We start from the raw sequence: 23,019 nt of genomic DNA, 5'->3' as shown, positions 1-23,019 counted from the left end.
ATTTTTATTTTGTTTTTTTTTTATTTTTTTTATTTCTTCTTCTCTTCTGTTGTTTGATCACTTTCAATCCTAGACTCTTCAATAGTTTGTTTTTTTGGTGTTAACACCTTGATTGTAGATTTGTAACTGAATCTTTTTTGGCATCCTTCACTCTTGTTATAACCGTAATCAGTTATTTTTCTATTGAATACAATTCCCATGATTTTTTTTCTATAATGATTTGATGTGTCATCGAATAGTTATTGTTTCACCACGAAAATTTACAATATCTCCGTCTTCATCGACTATTCGTAATTCAATGTGATCAATTGTCTTCACAGCGACTAGTAAATAAATAACATGAGATGGGACTTCAACTATCTTATATCCTGGTCGTACACTGGGAAAAAATTCATGAATAGTGTGCACTTTATGATTATTTATATACGCACCTGTTGTAATGTTACACTCGATTCTCAATGAATTAACCTTTATAATAGAAACTGGTGAATAGTGAACTGGTGAAGCCGGCTTCAAGTATCTGTGGTCTAAAGCCCAACAATTTTGCTATTGTATCAGATTTTTTAAAATTTATCTCAAAATTAGACTTAATCTCGCTACGTAAAGTATTATTGTTTGGTTTAATGTTGAGTTTAATTCCTTTAAGTGTTAAAATTGTCTGTAAATAACGTTGAATATCACTTATTTCATAGCTACTAGTCGGTATTGTGATATCTTCTTCATCGACATAAAATTTATTTTGTCCAATATCTATATTGGGAATTGAATTAAAGGTTAAAAATTCAACGAGTCCAAGAGCGTAATGTTTATTGGGTGATAATTCAATTGGTGGAAAGTATTGTGTCTCTAAAATAAATGTATTTCTAGACAAGGTTAACGTTAATGAATCGTTCATTTTGCTGCTTCAATGTAAACTGAAGAAAAAAATGGTTTATAGTCTTTATTTATACCAAAAGAGAGAGAATAGAAATTTTTTACATCCAATTGATTGCACAAGAATTTTAAACATAAATGACCGCACACAAAAGTATTGTAATTTTGATATCTTTTGTGATTGTATGTATTTTATTGTTTTTACATTAAGATATTTTACAAAATCTCTTGGTGGTTGAAGATTTTCATAACTATCAAAATATATAACATCATTTTTTTTCTTTTTATATGCAACCCAGTGTGTACCAATACTATTTTTACTATCGAAATTAATTATAGCTGATTCAAATTTATGTGGTCCTTTAGCTGGAAATTCATCACGCATAAAAACACCTCGAAAGTGAGAAATTTTCAAAATTTTAGCATATTTAAGTAAATCAGAATTTGTTAACGCTCGATGTGGTAATTTAACAATTTTTTTCATCTTTACTTTTTTGTTTTTTTTTCTTTTACAGTACATTCTAATCCTAATCCCTGCTTGTATGGCTTGAGATAGAGACCTTTTCCCAAAGCTATAGATTCCATTGTTTTGTTATGATCGTTTTGCTAATTTTGTTCCAGATCCACAATATTGATAACCAGGAATATGTATTTCGTTTGACAGGTTTTCGACGACTGATTGCTTTTTTCTTTACACGCATGTTGATATTCATTTGATATTTTTTTAAGGACTAAAGTGAAAAGGTATAAAAGCGAGGTATTTATAGGTTTTTGTGTTAGTTCAAGGTACAATTTCAACCTTGAAGGTTAATTTTACTCAGATCCAGCGTTTCTTGCTGAATTTGAAAATTTCTAAAAACCTTTAACAGCAATAGTCAATTATGCAGTCAATTTTATAATCATTTGAGGATACTAAGTGCTTTGAACTCCCACCACAACCGCAAATTGAAGATTCAATTCGAGATTCAAAACTCCTGGCAATTAAAAAGTACAAAATCGAAATCGAGATACAAAATTCCTGACAATCAAAAAGTACAAAATGTGGATACGTCTCGTCGATTGAGGGCAGAAACACGCCAATTCAGGCGAATGTTGAAAAACATGACAATCTAAAAATATTAGGGAAGCTTTCCAGTGAAGATTTCAAAAATATGCCATCTTAGATGTCAAATTTTTGTTGATTGTTTTAGGTTGGTAACACTTTCATGAGAATGTTATATTATAGTTAACAAAATTTTATTCTTGAAATCAATATTAAAAATTAAGAAAAGTATAATTATTAATAATAAAATTATTAAAGGTTCTTCCGACTTAGCCATCAATATTCAACAAAATATTAATTATTTTGACTCATCAATTTTTCGTTTACAGTGTTATCAACCTAAAACAATCAACAAAAATTTGACATCTGAGATGGCATGTTTTTGAAATCTTCACTGGAATGGCAGGTTTCCCTAATATTTTTTAGATTGTCATGTTTCTCAACATTCGCCTGAATTGGCGTGTTTCTGCCCTCAATCGACGCTCTTCACTAATGAAAGGATCTTAATGAACTGACGCATAAACAAATAATAACCTTGTATTTATAGTTTTTATCTCAGTACGCATGAAGATGGAGTTCAAAGAGCAATCAATAAAATTACCAGTTACAAATTTTGACAAAATGACGCAACAAAAGACGGAAAAAAACGTCATGGAAGTTAATTACCCAATACGGTGCGAGCTATTTTTTGTGGGCCTTCAAATTGTGAAAAAACAAATGCCCTACTCACACTACTCTTACATCCAAATGGACTACGTTTTGAAAATATCTACATCTTCTCTAAATCTTTAAATCAACCAAAGTATAAATTCTTAGAGAAAACAGGTTCAACTAGTTGAAGGTGTTGAGTATTTTCCATTTAAAGAGCATGAAAATGTTATTCAACCTAATGAAGCTGTACCAAATTCAACAATTGTCTTTGACGATGTAGCATGTGATAAGCAGGATAGAATTAGAGCATTTTTTTCAATGGGTCGTCATAGACTTATTGATTGTTTCTATTTATGTCAAACTTATACACGAATTCCTAAGCATTCAATTCGCGATAACGTTAATTTTTTAGTAATTTTCAGACAAGACGAATTAAACCTTAAACATATATATAACGACCATGTCAATACAGATATGTCATATACACAATTTAGAGATTTTTGTTCATCTTGTTGGAATAATGATAAATATGGCTTTGTTGTCATTGAAAAAAAACAGTGAACTCAATTGTGGTAGATATAGAAAGGGTTTTGATTGTTTTATAATAGTTTGTGAAGTATAAAAAAGATTTTCCCTTAGTTTTTAGATTTAGTTATACTAGAAACATTGTTAATCAAGATGTCTTCTACAAGAATTGATCATATTTATAAACAAAAAGGTCTCGCACAAAACATAAATTATTGAAATTAGGTAAAGAGTCCTTTGAGCTAAAATTAGGGGACACTTTTAAACCTATTGTTAATCCTCTGGAAAAGCTAGTTGGTGATATTGAAATACTTAAAGCAGTTGATGGTATAAAGAAAGAGAAAAAAATTTTTAAAAATGAAGAATTGGAAATAGAATTTGACAGTTTCAACGATAATAATTTAAATGATGAATCATTTAAATCAGCAACATTTGAAGAACAGTTACAACCTTTAGAATTATCCGATCAAGAAATGACAATAGCGTCTTCTTACCATCAACTGATGAAAATACAAGAGAATAGCTTACACTTTTAAATCAAAGGAAGAAAGATGTCGATACTGTATATGGTGTAAGAAAATTAACAAAAGACAGATTGATAATAATTGGTAATTCTGCAATAAATTTCAGTCAAAACTATATTCATGTTGGTAACATGACATTTCGCAGTAGTAAAGGGTTACTTGAGCTTCTTTTTAAAAAAAATTCTAGCGAATCTGTTGTGAGTTTAGAGGATCTAGAAAACTTTAAAACAATTATTTTAACAACTAACGCTCATAAAAAACACTACACCGCTGATGGTGATATTTGTGCGAGTAAAGCCTTTAAATTTAATCATTTTATTGAAAAATTCTTATCAACTTCTAGAAAAAGTGGTAGCGATAAGAATTCTTTAGTTAGAGGTATTATTCTACAATAAATGACTGCTAAAGATGGAAATAATTTGGATTATATCTATTGGGATGATACAAATGAATTGGTTGATCGATTACGTTTACTGTTAGCAGCACAAGCAGCAGGAAATTCAAGTCATACAAACGAAATTTTATCTCTTATTGAAGAATTACGAGAAGCTAACATTATTTATTAATGAATGTTAATTGTAAGAAACATTAGTTGAACAATGTCTCTCGACGTATTTGGACGTTCCTTTAGAAAAAGTGAAAATTCAATTCGTGGACCTCCTGGTGTTAAGGTCACCACTGAAGGACACTTTGATATTGAAAATAAAAAATTACGCAATGTAGCTGAAGCTTTAGAAAACAATGATGCAGTAAATTTAAAATTGGTGCAAAATTTATTAGAAAAAGATGCAGAAGAATTCTACAATAGTATTGCAGTATTAAGACAACTTAATGACGCTACTTCTGCCATCACAAAATTAACGTTTGATCTGGATAATAGTTATTTTCGTATCAAGGGCGCAAAATAGGTAATTGTGGCGTAGGCAAGATTGGGTATTGGCTTCGATATTGGCTTCGCCTCGGGCGCTTCGAATCGCCGAGGTTTGCTAAATCTCGCCTAAGTCACAATCACCTTTTGTGCCCTTGATACGAACGTAATTTTTTGTCCTGCCTGGACGAAAAGTATGTCGTTTGAGGGCACGACTGTTCTGAAAAGTACAGATAAAAATACAAGAAAAATTAAATTACTAGACAAAAAGTATAAGTTGCATAAGTGTGTGTGTATATGTATGTATGTGTGTGAATATAATACTGTAATATATTATAAACAGTAAAATTCCATTAGTCCTTCTTGACCAAAAGGAGCGGGCGTAAAAGTACTTTTACGCCCGCTTGTCTAACCCCGAGCGACAATGAGATACTTTGGGCCCGCTTTAAGTGCCCAAAATGACATACTTTTCGGGCAGGTAGGACAAAAAGAATTTTTTGAAAATTTCAAAACAGAATATGATGCATTAAATAAACGAGTGTTTCTAAACTCTGAATTTATTTCTCAATTTGAATACAGACTAAGAGCACTTGAGAAAAAAATGAATCAAGAAAAATTAGCTCTCATTAAAGAGTTACACAAGCCTGCGAGAAGAAATTATTCAAGACGAAAATTTGACATTCGAGGAATCGATGAAACTTTGCTAGCCGATCTTGTGGAAATAACGACATATGCAAAAGAAAATAAAGGTTACAAATACATTTTGACTGTCATCGATATTTTCTCAAAATTTGCCTGGGCTGTTCCTGTAAAGAATAAAACTGGTGAAGACGTTACTGCTGCTATGAAATCAGTACTGCATCAAGGTCGTGTGCCAAAAAATTTACACGTTGATCAAGGAAAAGAATTCTACAATACGCACTTTAAGAATCTCATGAAACAATATAAAACAAATATGTATTCTACATTTAGTAATTTAAAAGCTGTAATTTGTGAACGATTTAATCGTACATTAAAAAATAAAATGTGGATGCAACTTAGTTTACACGGTAATTACAGGTGGTTAGATATTTTACAAGAATTAATTTTATCCTACAATAATACTATACATCGAACAATTAAAATAAAACCAAACGATGTAAACAGAATGAATGAACGAAAAATCTTATTTAGTATATATAAAAAATTTAGTGTAAAATCATTGAAAAAAAAATTGAAATTTAAAATTGGTGATAAAATACGAATAAGTAAATTAAAACATGTTTTTGAGAAAGGATATACACCAAATTGGACAACAGAAATCTTCACCATTGATGTTGTAAATAATACTGAACCAACGACTTACTTACTAAAAGATTATCAAAATAATCCAGTTGCTGGAAATTTTTATCAACAAGAACTCGCTCCAGCTAATAATCCTGATATTTATTTAGTTGAAAAAGTAATAAAAAAACGTGGTAATAAGATTTATGTAAAATGGTTAGGTTTCGATAATTCTCACAATAGTTGGATAGAAAATATGTAATTTTTATTTATATATAAGAAATAAAGATTTTTTATTTATTTTTTTTTTAAAAGTGTTTTTTTTCTTCTCCTTTTAAAAAAGAAATTAAATTTTAAGGTTAATAAAACAAATTGAATCACTTTATAAAAAATATTAATATATTGCATCGTATTTTTTTTACAAAAAATTATTATCTTCAATAATTCGTAAAATTTCTAAATATTCGAAAATTTCAGCACATAATTTTTTTAAATGAAATGTACACAATTCACAAAATAATCGTGCAATATAAACAGGTACATTATCTCTATTCATTAAAATCATTTTAAGTAAACTAAATTCTCTTTTCACAAATTTTTCAATGCTTTCTACATCTGTAACTCTATTTCTATTAAACATAATATGTCCAATAGTTTGAATAATAATATTTACATTATTTTGCACAAATAACTCTTCTAAATCAAAAATATTTTGATCAATAAGGTCACTTAAGATTTTTAAAATTTCAAACGTTGTTGCATTAAAATAAAATGGATGTACAGAACTTTTGTCTAAGCGTTTAATCATCATAAGACGCTGACCCATGTAGATGACAAATTTTAATTCTAAATTACCACATTTGAAAATACGTGGGTTCATTTGCTTTTGAAAAAAAACTAGAAATTTCCGTAAAATAACTGCAAACACAATCCCATTCATATGAATATAAAGATAAGGTTGTTCGTGGATGGCTGCTACATAAATTTACTTGCACAATTAAATTTTTGAAATCGTTGACTGCAAATCCAACAACAATCTGTTTATTGAACGATGGAGTTAGGTTATATGCCGTATGGAGAATTAATGTATCTCTTGGTATATATGCCATTATTCAGAATTGGTTTCATTAGCTGATTGTAATTCAAAATTATTATAATCTCCACCCAAATATTTGAAATAGACTGATCCCTATTGAATTTCTTCTTTTAATTTATCAAAAAGTTCAAGATGCTTTTCACCATCGAGAAAAAGTTTCACTATTCGTTCTGGTAAAAATACTCTGCATTCATTATCAATTTCAATAAGTATTTTTGGACCAAATCTTGTATTTATGTATTTCAAATCCGACACATGATACAATTCACCAACTTTCAGCATTTTCATTGGTTTTATTGGTAAAACAATATTTGCAACTTGATTAAATTGTTTAAAATCCATCTTTTTTTTAATAAGGAGAATCAAAAAAATTTTATCAACTTTTATTTAAAAAACTATTTTAATTCAATAACTTCTTTTTCTGATTTTATTTCTTTCACACTTGAAATTCAGATTAGAACTAAAAAATTAACGCAAAAATCACGCTTTTTATAACAACGGACCCCCACCTTCTCCCACTCTTTCGGACACAAAATGGCACAGCCCTGGCCTATCACACGGACACGCACCTACACACATTGACTCACACCGACTCAATACTAATTGGTCCAGAACCGGCACAGTATATCTACTTAGATAATTTCTTTTTTTGTATGTCAAATTTTTTTTGCACTCTTTCTTTTTTATTTCTGTTTTATTACGATTACGTTTTTTCAATCTCTCATTCTCCTGTCTTATTAATTTCTGCTCTTATGTAACTTCGCGCCTTGCCATCCTTTTTCTTCCCTTTTCTTTAATTGCTCGATTTATCTTTTTATCATTTTCTTTACTCAAAATTTTTCATTATTAAATATTCATGTGGTGAAATTTTGTTCACATTATTATCAGTTGTACGAATTATTTTCTTTTCACTAGTGTCATTTAGAGAATGTTTAATTTTTAAATCTTGTGTTAATAGAACTCTGTTAATATTATTACTGGGAATATAATTACTAAAAATATAATTTTTATGTTCCTAAGTTCAATTTATGAAAAGACGGTTCTAATCATTCTCTATTATCGAATTCCTATTGTGCGACGTTCTTACTGCCGGAAAATGATTTAAGCGATTATTTTCAAACATTGACTTAAAACGGTTTCTCATTTTGTTATTATCAGTTTCATAACACAGGCCAACAAAATTAGCAAACTTTTTTGGTGCGGAAAATGTCAGACCCGTTTCTGATAGGTTTTTTCGTGCCGAACACGAATTCGTAAACGAAAATCTCCTATCAGCTCTAGTTTTTGAGAAAAACGGGTTTAAAATGTTCAAAAATCGCATTTTTGGCTAACTTTGAGTACCTCTAACACTGAAACAAAAGGTCTTAGAACCTTCCACTTGGGCTTAATTTGAAGCTTAATGTTTTAACTATTATCCCCAAAAATGACCTATTTTGCACCATAACCTCAAAGTCATTTGTTATCCATTTTTGATTCCCAAATATTAATTTTGTAAAAGTTTGTGCGCGTACATCTAGTCCTTGAGGTTAAGGTGCAGCAATGTAATTTTTATGAACTACAATCAAGGGATAAATTGAATTGAAGCTCAACAAGAAGGTTCACTCACCTTTGATTTTATTGACTAGAATTATTTAAATATTATCAAATAAGTTCTGTAGCTAAATACTAGTTACCAACAATTTTGAGGTTATTACTGAATAATATAATTTTTAGGGCTTGTAGTCTAAAATTCAAACTTTATTTTAAGTTCAAATAAAAGGTTCTATGAACCTTTTTTCTTTGCTAGCGGTACGCGCTCAAACTTTTACAAAATTAATATTTGCGAATCAAAAATGATAACAAATGACTTTGAAATTATGGTGCAACATAGGTCATTTTTGGGGATAATAGTTGAAACATTAAGCCTCAATTTAAGCCCAAGTGGAAGGTTCTACGACCTTATATTTCAGTGCTAAAGGTACTCAAAGTTAGCCAAAAACGCGATTTTTGAACATTTAAAACCCGTTTTTCTCAAAAACTAGAGCTGATAGGAACTTTTTGTTTACGGATTTGTGTTCAGCATGAAAAAACATATCAAAAACAGGTCTGACATTTGCCGCACCAAAATCAGTGTTGGCCTGTGTAATTTACACGGTTTGTCATTACGTTAAATAATATAGATGTTGCAAATGCTATTGCATATACTCCACACTCAACACTACCAAAAGGTTGTTGATTATCAGCTTCAAAAACTACTTAAATTTTGTGCGCGCGACGCTTTACAAGATATCAGAAAACCATGATGGCAGACATGTGACTTAAATGAAAACAAAAACTTAACCTAAATGTTCATCATATTTCGCAGAAATAATTATCGAATAGAAAAAATATAACAAGATAAGTGATAAAGAATTGTGAGAAGTGATTAAAAACATAAATCTTGATTATTATGTGCAAATTTCTTTGATGATAATATTAAAGTGCCAAACAACGCGTAAGATGAGAAATGTGCGTTCAGAGCAGCGAACGTGTCAAGAATTTATGTTATTTAAAAAGTTATGGAAAATAGAAAAATAAAAAGCAAAAAATATTCAATTTGTGACAAGAAGAAGCATGCAGAAAATTTCAAAAATAAGATAATAATATTGTGGAAGATGACAACGTTAAACAATGAAATTATGAAGGAAAAAAAGCAAGATCATGAAATGCCTCTTAACACCGGTAAGTAATAATAAATTATTTATTTACACTTTTTTTGAATAATTGAGAATGTTTATCTTAAAATCAGTGGTCAGACATCTTCTATTATATTAAGTTAACAAATTTCGAAAAACGACACCGACCCCGTGACCTCGACACCGTCCTTGAAAAATCTATTTTCAATTATTTTCAAATAAATCAAAATACTTTGCATATATGCTGTTAGAAAATCTTACAAACTATTTTGATGTAACATCTTTTTGCAATTTTAACCCTAAAAAGGGTTATTTTGCAATTTTTTAAGAATTTTTTGATTTTTTCAATTTTTTATTATTTATTGTTGTTTTTTCAATTTTTAGTTAGTAACCTATAATATTGTGTCTAATTTTAAGTGTCATTAAAATCAAATGTTTTTAACTTAATAATTTTAACATTTCTTAATTAAAAACGAAACATCTTCTATTATATTAAATTAACAAATTTCGAAAAACGAAACCGACCCCGTGACCTCGACACCGTCCTTGAAAAATCTATTTTCAATTATTTTCAAATAAGTCAAAATACTTTGCATATATGCTGTTAGAAAATCTTACAAACTATTTTTATGTAACATCTTTTTTAAATTTTAACCCGAAAAAGGGTTATTTTGCAATTTTTTAAGAATTTTTTGATTTTTTCAATTTTTTATTATTATTTTTTATTATTTATTGTTGTTTTTTCAATTTTTAGTTAGTAACCTATAATATTGTGTCTAATTTTAAGTGTCATTAAAATCAAATGTTTTTAACTTAATAATTTTAACATTTCTTAATTTAAAACGAAACATCTTCTATTATATTAAGTTAACAAATTTCGAAAAACGACACCGACCCCGTGACCTCGACACCGTCCTTGAAAAATCTATTTTCAATTATTTTCAAATAAATTAAAATACTTTGCATATATGCTGTTAGAAAATCTTACAAACTATTTTGATGTAACATCTTTTTGCAATTTTAACCCTAAAAAGGGTTATTTTGCAATTTTTTAAGAATTTTTTGATTTTTTCAATTTTTTATTATTTATTGTTGTTTTTTCAATTTTTAGTTAGTAACCTATAATATTGTGTCTAATTTTAAGTGTCATTAAAATCAAATGTTTTTAACTTAATAATTTTAACATTTCTTAATTAAAAACGAAACATCTTCTATTATATTAAATTAACAAATTTCGAAAAACGACACCGACCCCGTGACCTCGACACCGTCCTTGAAAAATCTATTTTCAATTATTTTCAAATAAGTCAAAATACTTTGCATATATGCTGTTAGAAAATCTTACAAACTATTTTTATGTAACATCTTTTTTAAATTTTAACCCGAAAAAGGGTTATTTTGCAATTTTTTAAGAATTTTTTGATTTTTTCAATTTTTTATTATTTATTGTTGTTTTTTCAATTTTTAGTTAGTAACCTATAATATTGTGTCTAATTTTAAGTGTCATTAAAATCAAATGTTTTTAACTTAATAATTTTAACATTTCCTAATTTAAAACGAAACATCTTCTATTAGGTATATTAAGTTAACAAATTTCGAAAATCTACACCGACCCCGTGACCTCGACACCGTCCTTGAAAAATCTATTTTCAATTATTTTCAAATAAATCAAAATACTTTGCATATATGCTGTTAGAAAATCTTACAAACTATTTTTATGTAACATCTTTTTTAAATTTTAACCCGAAAAAGGGTTATTTTGCATTTTTTTAAGAATTTTTTGATTTTTTCAATTTTTTATTATTATTTTTTATTATTTATTGTTGTTTTTTCAATTTTTAGTTAGTAACCTATAATATTGTGTCTAATTTTAAGTGTCATTAAAATCAAATGTTTATAACTTAATAATTTTAACATTTCTTAATTAAAAAAGAAACATCTTCTATTATATTAAGTTAACAAATTTCGAAAAACGACACCGACCCCGTGACCTCGACACCGTCCTTGAAAAATCTATTTTCAATTATTTTCAAATAAATCAAAATACTTTGCATATATGCTGTTAGAAAATCTTACAAACTATTTTGATGTAACATCTTTTTGCAATTTTAACCCTAAAAAGGGTTATTTTGCAATTTTTTAAGAATTTTTTGATTTTTTCAATTTTTTATTATTTATTGTTGTTTTTTCAATTTTTAGTTAGTAACCTATAATATTGTGTCTAATTTTAAGTGTCATTAAAATCAAATGTTTTTAACTTAATAATTTTAACATTTCTTAATTAAAAACGAAACATCTTCTATTATATTAAATTAACAAATTTCGAAAAACGACACCGACCCCGTGACCTCGACACCGTCCTTGAAAAATCTATTTTCAATTATTTTCAAATAAATCAAAATACTTTGCATATATGCTGTTAGAAAATCTTACAAACTATTTTGATGTAACATCTTTTTGCAATTTTAACCCTAAAAAAAGTTATTTTGCAATTTTTTAAGAATTTTTTGATTTTTTCAATTTTTTATTATTTATTGTTGTTTTTTCAATTTTTAGTTAGTAACCTATAATATTGTGTCTAATTTTAAGTGTCATTAAAATCAAATGTTTTTAACTTAATAATTTTAACATTTCTTAATTAAAAACGAAACATCTTCTATTATATTAAATTAACAAATTTCGAAAAACGACACCGACCCCGTGACCTCGACACCGTCCTTGAAAAATCTATTTTCAATTATTTTCAAATAAATCAAAATACTTTGCATATATGCTGTTAGAAAATCTTACAAACTATTTTGATGTAACATCTTTTTGCAATTTTAACCCTAAAAAAAGTTATTTTGCAATTTTTTAAGAATTTTTTGATTTTTTCAATTTTTTATTATTTATTGTTGTTTTTTCAATTTTTAGTTAGTAACCTATAATATTGTGTCTAATTTTAAGTGTCATTAAAATCAAATGTTTTTAACTTAATAATTTTAACATTTCTTAATTAAAAACGAAACATCTTCTATTATATTAAATTAACAAATTTCGAAAAACGACACCGACCCCGTGACCTCGACACCGTCCTTGAAAAATCTATTTTCAATTATTTTCAAATAAATCAAAATACTTTGCATATATGCTGTTAGAAAATCTTACAAACTATTTATATGTAACATCTTTTTTAAATTTTAACCCGAAAAAGGGTTATTTTGCAATTTTTTAAGAATTTTTTGATTTTTTCAATTTTTTATTATTATTTTTTATTATTTATTGTTGTTTTTTCAATTTTTAGTTAGTAACCTATAATATTGTGTCTAATTTTAAGTGTCATTAAAATCAAATGTTTATAACTTAATAATTTTAACATTTCTTAATTAAAAAAGAAACATCTTCTATTATATTAAGTTAACAAATTTCGAAAAACGACACCGACCCCGTGACCTCGACACCGTCCTTGAAAAATCTATTTTCAAATAAATCAAAATACTTTGCATATATGCTGTTAGAAAATCTTACAAACTATTTTGATGTAACATCTTTTTGCAATTTTAACCCTAAAAAGGGTTATTTTGCAATTTTTTAATAATTTTTTGATTTTTTATTATTTATTGTTGTTTTTTCAATTTTTAGTTAGTAACCTATAATATTGTGTCTAATTTTAAGTGTCATTAAAACCAAATGTTTTTAACTTAATAATTTTAACATTTCTTAATTTAAAACGAAACATCTTCTATTAGGTATATTAAGTTAACAAATTTCGAAAATCGACACCGACCCCGTGACCTCGACACCGTCCTTGAAAAATCTATTTTCAATTATTTTCAAATAAATCAAAATACTTTGCATATATGCTGTTAGAAAATCTTACAAACTATTTTTATGTAACATCTTTTTTAAATTTTAACCCGAAAAAGGGTTATTTTGCAATTTTTTAAGAATTTTTTGATTTTTTCAATTTTTTATTATTATTTTTTATTATTTATTGTTGTTTTTTCAATTTTTAGTTAGTAACCTATAATATTGTGTCTAATTTTAAGTGTCATTAAAATCAAATGTTTATAACTTAATAATTTTAACATTTCTTAATTAAAAATGAAACATCTTCTATTATATTAAGTTAACAAATTTTGAAAAACGACACCGACCCCGTGACCTCGACACCGTCCTTGAAAAATCTATTTTCAATTATTTTCAAATAAATCAAAATACTTTGCATATATGCTGTTAGAAAATCTTACAAACTATTTTGATGTAACATCTTTTTGCAATTTTAACCCTAAAAAAATTATTTTGCAATTTTTTAAGAATTTTTTGATTTTTTCAATTTTTTATTATTTATTGTTGTTTTTTCAATTTTTAGTTAGTAACCTATAATATTGTGTCTAATTTTAAGTGTCATTAAAATCAAATGTTTATAACTTAATAATTTTAACATTTCTTAATTAAAAATGAAACATCTTCTATTATATTAAGTTAACAAATTTTGAAAAACGACACCGACCCCGTGACCTCGACACCGTCCTTGAAAAATCTATTTTCAATTATTTTCAAATAAATCAAAATACTTTGCATATATGCTGTTAGAAAATCTTACAAACTATTTTGATGTAACATCTTTTTGCAATTTTAACCCTAAAAAAATTATTTTGCAATTTTTTAAGAATTTTTTGATTTTTTCAATTTTTTATTATTTATTGTTGTTTTTTCAATTTTTAGTTAGTAACCTATAATATTGTGTCTAATTTTAAGTGTCATTAAAATCAAATGTTTTTAACTTAATAATTTTAACATTTCTTAATTAAAAACGAAACATCTTCTATTATATTAAATTAACAAATTTCGAAAAACGACACCGACCCCGTGACCTCGACACCGTCCTTGAAAAATCTATTTTCAATTATTTTCAAATAAATCAAAATACTTTGCATATATGCTGTTAGAAAATCTTACAAACTATTTTGATGTAACATCTTTTTGCAATTTTAACCCTAAAAAAAGTTATTTTGCAATTTTTTAAGAATTTTTTGATTTTTTCAATTTTTTATTATTTATTGTTGTTTTTTCAATTTTTAGTTAGTAACCTATAATATTGTGTCTAATTTTAAGTGTCATTAAAATCAAATGTTTTTAACTTAATAATTTTAACATTTCTTAATTAAAAACGAAACATCTTCTATTATATTAAATTAACAAATTTCGAAAAACGACACCGACCCCGTGACCTCGACACCGTCCTTGAAAAATCTATTTTCAATTATTTTCAAATAAATCAAAATACTTTGCATATATGCTGTTAGAAAATCTTACAAACTATTTTGATGTAACATCTTTTTGCAATTTTAACCCTAAAAAGGGTTATTTTGCAATTTTTTAATAATTTTTTGATTTTTTATTATTTATTGTTGTTTTTTCAATTTTTAGTTAGTAACCTATAATATTGTGTCTAATTTTAAGTGTCATTAAAACCAAATGTTTTTAACTTAATAATTTTAACATTTCTTAATTTAAAACGAAACATCTTCTATTAGGTATATTAAGTTAACAAATTTCGAAAATCGACACCGACCCCGTGACCTCGACACCGTCCTTGAAAAATCTATTTTCAATTATTTTCAAATAAATCAAAATACTTTGCATATATGCTGTTAGAAAATCTTACAAACTATTTTTATGTAACATCTTTTTTAAATTTTAACCCGAAAAAGGGTTATTTTGCAATTTTTTAAGAATTTTTTGATTTTTTCAATTTTTTATTATTATTTTTTATTATTTATTGTTGTTTTTTCAATTTTTAGTTAGTAACCTATAATATTGTGTCTAATTTTAAGTGTCATTAAAATCAAATGTTTATAACTTAATAATTTTAACATTTCTTAATTAAAAATGAAACATCTTCTATTATATTAAGTTAACAAATTTTGAAAAACGACACCGACCCCGTGACCTCGACACCGTCCTTGAAAAATCTATTTTCAATTATTTTCAAATAAATCAAAATACTTTGCATATATGCTGTTAGAAAATCTTACAAACTATTTTGATGTAACATCTTTTTGCAATTTTAACCCTAAAAAGGGTTATTTTGCAATTTTTTAATAATTTTTTGATTTTTTATTATTTATTGTTGTTTTTTCAATTTTTAGTTAGTAACCTATAATATTGTGTCTAATTTTAAGTGTCATTAAAACCAAATGTTTTTAACTTAATAATTTTAACATTTCTTAATTTAAAACGAAACATCTTCTATTAGGTATATTAAGTTAACAAATTTCGAAAATCGACACCGACCCCGTGACCTTGACACCGTCCTTGAAAAATCTATTTTCAATTATTTTCAAATAAATCAAAATACTTTGCATATATGCTGTTAGAAAATCTTGCAAACTATTTTTATGTAACATCTTTTTTAAATTTTAACCCGAAAAAGGGTTATTTTGCAATTTTTTAAGAATTTTTTGATTTTTTCAATTTTTTATTATTATTTTTTATTATTTATTGTTGTTTTTCAATTTTTAGTTAGTAACCTATAATATTGTGTCTAATTTTAAGTGTCATTAAAATCAAATGTTTATAACTTAATAATTTTCGATAATTTTAACATTTCTTAATTAAAAAAGAAACATCTTCTATTATATTAAGTTAACAAATTTCGAAAAACGACACCGACCCCGTGACCTCGACACCGTCCTTGAAAAATCTATTTTCAATTATTTTCAAATAAATCAAAATACTTTGCATATATGCTGTTAGAAAATCTTACAAACTATTTTGATGTAACATCTTTTTGCAATTTTAACCCTAAAAAGGGTTATTTTGCAATTTTTTAAGAATTTTTTGATTTTTTCAATTTTTTATTATTTATTGTTGTTTTTTCAATTTTTAGTTAGTAACCTATAATATTGTGTCTAATTTTAAGTGTCATTAAAATCAAATGTTTTTAACTTAATAATTTTAACATTTCTTAATTAAAAACGAAACATCTTCTATTATATTAAATTAACAAATTTCGAAAAACGACACCGACCCCGTGACCTCGACACCGTCCTTGAAAAATCTATTTTCAATTATTTTTAAATAAATCAAAATACTTTGCATATATGCTGTTAGAAAATCATACAAACTATTTTTATGTAACATCTTTTTTCAATTTTAACCCGAAAAAGGGTTATTTTGCAATTTTTTAAGAATTTTTTGATTTTTTCAATTTTTTATTATTATTTTTTATTATTTATTGTTGTTTTTTCAATTTTTAGTTAGTAACCTATAATATTGTGTCTAATTTTAAGTGTCATTAAAATCAAATGTTTTTAACTTAATAATTTTAACATTTCTTAATTAAAAACGAAACATCTTCTATTATATTAAATTAACAAATTTCGAAAAACGACACCGACCCCGTGACCTCGACACCGTCCTTGAAAAATCTATTTTCAATTATTTTTAAATAAATCAAAATACTTTGCATATATGCTGTTAGAAAATCTTACAAACTATTTTTATGTAACATCTTTTTTCAATTTTAACCCGAAAAAGGGTTATTTTGCAATTTTTTAAGAATTTTTTGATTTTTTCAATTTTTTATTATTATTTTTTATTATTTATTGTTGTTTTTTCAATTTTTAGTTAGTAACCTATAATATTGTGTCTAATTTTAAGTGTCATTAAAATCAAATGTTTTTAACTTAATAATTTTAACATTTCTTAATTAAAAACGAAACATCTTCTATTATATTAAATTAACAAATTTCAAAAAACGACACCGACCCCGTGACCTCGACACCGTCCTTGAAAAATCTATTTTCAATTATTTTTAAATAAATCAAAATACTTTGCATATATGCTGTTAGAAAATCTTACAAACTATTTTTATGTAACATCTTTTTTCAATTTTAACCCGAAAAAGGGTTATTTTGCATTTTTTTAAGAATTTTTTGATTTTTTCAATTTTTTATTATTATTTTTTATTATTTATTGTTGTTTTTTCAAATTTTAGTTAGTAACCTATAATATTGTGTCTAATTTTAAGTGTCATTAAAATCAAATGTTTTTAACTTAATAATTTTAACATTTCTTAATTTAAAACGAAACATCTTCTATTATATTAAGTTAACAAATTTCGAAAAACGACACCGACCCCGTGACCTCGACACCGTCCTTGAAAAATCTATTTTCAATTATTTTCAAATAAATCAAAATACTTTGCATATATGCTGTTAGAAAATCTTACAAACTATTTTTATGTAACATCTTTTTTCAATTTTAACCCGAAAAAGGGTTATTTTGCATTTTTTTAAGAATTTTTTGATTTTTTCAATTTTTTATTATTATTTTTTATTATTTATTGTTGTTTTTTCAATTTTTAGTTAGTAACCTATAATATTGTGTCTAATTTTAAGTGTCATTAAAATCAAATGTTTATAACTTAATAATTTTAACATTTCTTAATTAAAAAAGAAACATCTTCTATTATATTAAGTTAACAAATTTCGAAAAACGACACCGACCCCGTGACCTCGACACCGTCCTTGAAAAATCTATTTTCAATTATTTTCAAATAAATCAAAATACTTTGCATATATGCTGTTAGAAAATCTTACAAACTATTTTTATGTAACATCTTTTTGCAATTTTAACCCGAAAAAGGGTTATTTTGCAATTTTTGAAGAATTTTTTAATTTTTTCAATTTTTTATTATTTATTGTTGTTTTTTCAAATTTTAGTTAGTAACCTATAATATTGTGTCTAATTTTAAGTGTCATGAAAATCAAATGTTTTTAACTTAATAATTTTAACATTTCTTAATTTAAAACGAAACATCTTCTATTATATTAAGTTAACAAATTTCGAAAAACGACACCGACCCTGTGACCTCGACAACGTCCTTGAAAAATCTATTTTCAATTATTTTCAAATAAATCAAAATACTTTGCATATATGCTGTTAGAAAATCTTACAAACTATTTTTATGTAACATCTTTTTGCAATTTTAACCCGAAAAAGGGTTATTTTGCAATTTTTTAAGAATTTTTTAATTTTTTCAATTTTTTATTATTTATTGTTGTTTTTTCAAATTTTAGTTAGTAACCTATAATATTGTGTCTAATTTTAAGTGTCATGAAAATCAAATGTTTTTAACTTAATAATTTTAACATTTCTTAATTTAAAACGAAACATCTTCTATTATATTAAGTTAACAAATTTCGAAAAACGACACCGACCCCGTGACCTCGACACCGTCCTTGAAAAATCTATTTTCAAATAAATCAAAATACTTTGCATATATGCTGTTAGAAAATCTTACAAACTATTTTTATGTAACATCTTTTTTCAATTTTAACCCGAAAAAAGCTTATTTTGCAATTTTTTAAGAATTTTTTGATTTTTTCAATTTTTTATTATTATTTTTTATTATTTATTGTTGTTTTTTCAATTTTTAGTTAGTAACCTATAATATTGTGTCTAATTTTAAGTGTCATTAAAATCAAATGTTTTTAACTTAATAATTTTATCATTTCTTAATTTAAAATGAAACATCTTCTATTATATTAAGTTAACAAATTTCGAAAAACGACACCGACCCCGTGACCTCGACACCGTCCTTGAAAAATCTATTTTCAATTATTTTCAAATAAATCAAAATACTTTGCATATATGCTGTTAGAAAATCTTACAAACTTTTTTTATGTAACATCTTTTTTCAATTTTAACCCGAAAAAGGGTTATTTTGCAATTTTTTAAGAATTTTTTAATTTTTTCAATTTTTTATTATTTATTGTTGTTTTTTCAAATTTTAGTTAGTAACCTATAATATTGTGTCTAATTTTAAGTGTCATTAAAATCAAATGTTTTTAACTTAATAATTTTAACATTTCTTAATTTAAAACGAAACATCTTCTATTATATTAAGTTAACAAATTTCGAAAAACGACACCGACCCCGTGACCTCGACACCGTCCTTGAAAAATCTATTTTCAATTATTTTCAAATAAATCAAAATACTTTGCATATATGCTGTTAGAAAATATTACAAACTATTTTTATGTAACATCTTTTTTCAATTTTAACCCGAAAAAGGGTTATTTTGCATTTTTTTAAGAATTTTTTGATTTTTTCAATTTTTTATTATTATTTTTTATTATTTATTGTTGTTTTTTCAATTTTTAGTTAGTAACCTATAATATTGTGTCTAATTTTAAGTGTCATTAAAATCAAATGTTTATAACTTAATAATTTTAACATTTCTTAATTAAAAAAGAAACATCTTCTATTTTATTAAGTTAACAAATTTCGAAAAACGACACCGACCCCGTGACCTCGACACCGTCCTTGAAAAATCTATTTTCAATTATTTTCAAATAAATCAAAATACTTTGCATATATGCTGTTAGAAAATCTTACAAACTATTTTTATGTAACATCTTTTTGCAATTTTAACCCGAAAAAGGGTTATTTTGCAATTTTTGAAGAATTTTTTAATTTTTTCAATTTTTTATTATTTATTGTTGTTTTTTCAAATTTTAGTTAGTAACCTATAATATTGTGTCTAATTTTAAGTGTCATGAAAATCAAATGTTTTTAACTTAATAATTTTAACATTTCTTAATTTAAAACGAAACATCTTCTATTATATTAAGTTAACAAATTTCGAAAAACGACACCGACCCTGTGACCTCGACAACGTCCTTGAAAAATCTATTTTCAATTATTTTCAAATAAATCAAAATACTTTGCATATATGCTGTTAGAAAATCTTACAAACTATTTTTATGTAACATCTTTTTGCAATTTTAACCCGAAAAAGGGTTATTTTGCAATTTTTGAAGAATTTTTTAATTTTTTCAATTTTTTATTATTTATTGTTGTTTTTTCAAATTTTAGTTAGTAACCTATAATATTGTGTCTAATTTTAAGTGTCATGAAAATCAAATGTTTTTAACTTAATAATTTTAACATTTCTTAATTTAAAACGAAACATCTTCTATTATATTAAGTTAACAAATTTCGAAAAACGACACCGACCCCGTGACCTCGACACCGTCCTTGAAAAATCTATTTTCAATTATTTTCAAATAAATCAAAATACTTTGCATATATGCTGTTAGAAAATATTACAAACTATTTTTATGTAACATCTTTTTTCAATTTTAACCCGAAAAAGGGTTATTTTGCATTTTTTTAAGAATTTTTTGATTTTTTCAATTTTTTATTATTATTTTTTATTATTTATTGTTGTTTTTTCAATTTTTAGTTAGTAACCTATAATATTGTGTCTAATTTTAAGTGTCATTAAAATCAAATGTTTATAACTTAATAATTTTAACATTCCTTAATTAAAAAAGAAACATCTTCTATTTTATTAAGTTAACAAATTTCGAAAAACGACACCGACCCCGTGACCTCGACACCGTCCTTGAAAAATCTATTTTCAATTATTTTCAAATAAATCAAAATACTTTGCATATATGCTGTTAGAAAATCTTACAAACTATTTTTATGTAACATCTTTTTGCAATTTTAACCCGAAAAAAGCTTATTTTGCAATTTTTTAAGAATTTTTTGATTTTTTCAATTTTTTATTATTATTTTTTATTATTTATTGTTGTTTTTTCAATTTTTAGTTAGTAACCTATAATATTGTGTCTAATTTTAAGTGTCATTAAAATCAAATGTTTTTAACTTAATAATTTTATCATTTCTTAATTTAAAATGAAACATCTTCTATTATATTAAGTTAACAAATTTCGAAAAACGACACCGACCCCGTGACCTCGACACCGTCCTTGAAAAATCTATTTTTAATTATTTTCAAATAAATCAAAATACTTTGCATATATGCTGTTAGAAAATCTTACAAACTATTTTTATGTAACATCTTTTTGCAATTTTAACCCGAAAAAGGGTTATTTTGCAATTTTTTAAGAATTTTTTAATTTTTTCAATTTTTTATTATTTATTGTTGTTTTTTCAAATTTTAGTTAGTAACCTATAATATTGTGTCTAATTTTAAGTGTCATGAAAATCAAATGTTTTTAACTTAATAATTTTAACATTTCTTAATTTAAAACGAAACATCTTCTATTATATTAAGTTAACAAATTTTGAAAAACGACACCGACCCCGTGACCTCGACACCGTCCTTGAAAAATCTATTTTCAATTATTTTCAAATAAATCAAAATACTTTGCATATATGCTGTTAGAAAATCTTACAAACTATTTTTATGTAACATCTTTTTTCAATTTTAACCCGAAAAAGGGTTATTTTGCATTTTTTTAAGAATTTTTTGATTTTTTCAATTTTTTATTATTATTTTTTATTATTTATTGTTGTTTTTTCAATTTTTAGTTAGTAACCTATAATATTGTGTCTAATTTTAAGTGTCATTAAAATCAAATGTTTTTAACTTAATAATTTTATCATTTCTTAATTTAAAATGAAACATCTTCTATTATATTAAGTTAACAAATTTCGAAAAACGACACCGACCCCGTGACCTCGACACCGTCCTTTAAAAATCTATTTTTAATTATTTTCAAATAAATCAAAATACTTTGCATATATGCTGTTAGAAAATCTTACAAACTATTTTTATGTAACATCTTTTTGCAATTTTAACCCGAAAAAGGGTTATTTTGCAATTTTTGAAGAATTTTTTAATTTTTTCAATTTTTTATTATTTATTGTTGTTTTTTCAAATTTTAGTTAGTAACCTATAATATTGTGTCTAATTTTAAGTGTCATGAAAATCAAATGTTTTTAACTTAATAATTTTAACATTTCTTAATTTAAAACGAAACATCTTCTATTATATTAAGTTAACAAATTTTGAAAAACGACACCGACCCCGTGACCTCGACACCGTCCTTGAAAAATCTATTTTCAATTATTTTCAAATAAATCAAAATACTTTGCATATATGCTGTTAGAAAATCTTACAAACTATTTTTATGTAACATCTTTTTTCAATTTTAACCCGAAAAAAGGTTATTTTGCAATTTTTTAAGAATTTTTTGATTTTTTCAATTTTTTATTATTATTTTTTTTTATTTATTGTTGTTTTTTCAATTTTTAGTTAGTAACCTATAATATTGTGTCTAATTTTAAGTGTCATTAAAATCAAATGTTTTTAACTTAATAATTTTATCATTTCTTAATTTAAAATGAAACATCTTCTATTATATTAAGTTAACAAATTTCGAAATACCATACTTTGCATATATGCTGTTAGAAAATCTTACAAACTATTTTTTTTTATAAGTCCAAAAAAATTAGGGACTTAGAAAAATATTGATTTTTTATTTTTAATACTTAATTTTCATTTACAATAATGTAAAGTTATAATATGTTTTAACTTATTTATGGCATCCATTGTGCAATTTTCGTAAGTTGTTTTATTTCTTATTAATTTTTAAATTAATTTTTTATAATTTAGTTTTATATGAGTGATGTTATTAATAAATTATTATAATTTATTATATTATTTTCTTTATGTTACGCAGCCGTTACTATTCAGCGCAGCCAGTTTACAGTTT

The 23,019-nt window shown here is 25.1% G+C and overlaps 1 protein-coding gene and 1 long non-coding RNA gene across 15 annotated transcripts; one reads left to right on the top strand and one right to left on the bottom strand.

Moving 5' to 3' along the window:
* Positions 1-4,941: 4,941 nt before the first annotated feature.
* On the top strand, positions 4,942-6,008 carry LOC127289537 (uncharacterized). The gene is made up of 3 exons (XM_051317522.1): positions 4,942-4,961; positions 5,063-5,532; positions 5,758-6,008. Exons 1-3 carry the CDS (start codon positions 4,942-4,944, stop codon positions 6,006-6,008), a joined length of 741 nt encoding a protein of 246 aa, XP_051173479.1.
* Positions 6,009-9,619: 3,611 nt separating this feature from the next.
* On the bottom strand, positions 9,620-22,617 carry LOC127289526 (uncharacterized). Of its 14 annotated transcripts, none has more exons than XR_007844184.1 (3): positions 18,357-19,718; positions 16,520-17,629; positions 9,620-9,672 (listed from the first exon to the last, which is right to left on the bottom strand). It is a non-coding gene; the product is annotated as an uncharacterized LOC127289526 (long non-coding RNA). The 14 variants fall into 14 exon arrangements; XR_007844181.1 differs by lacking the exon at positions 9,620-9,672 and adding an exon at positions 10,079-10,399; XR_007844183.1 differs by lacking the exon at positions 9,620-9,672 and adding an exon at positions 11,435-11,487.
* Positions 22,618-23,019: the final 402 nt, after the last annotated feature.

The sequence above is a fragment of the Leptopilina boulardi genome, unplaced genomic scaffold (genome assembly GCF_019393585.1).
Source record: "Leptopilina boulardi isolate dan_hultmark-lab unplaced genomic scaffold, ZJU_Lbou_2.1 LbouV2_44, whole genome shotgun sequence".
Classification (NCBI taxonomy): Eukaryota; Metazoa; Arthropoda; class Insecta; order Hymenoptera; family Figitidae; genus Leptopilina; species Leptopilina boulardi.
The sequence above is the reverse complement of the archived record's forward strand: the minus strand, read 5'-3'. Positions and strand labels throughout refer to the sequence as shown.

Coding starts and splice junctions, on each gene's coding strand:
- LOC127289537 (XM_051317522.1), top strand. CDS start 4,942: ATGACATACTTTTCGGGCAG. Junction 4,962..5,062: donor ATGACATACTTTTCGGGCAG/GTAGGACAAAAA, acceptor ATTTGAATACAG/ACTAAGAGCACTTGAGAAAA. Junction 5,533..5,757: donor GATGCAACTTAGTTTACACG/GTAATTACAGGT, acceptor TTTTTGAGAAAG/GATATACACCAAATTGGACA.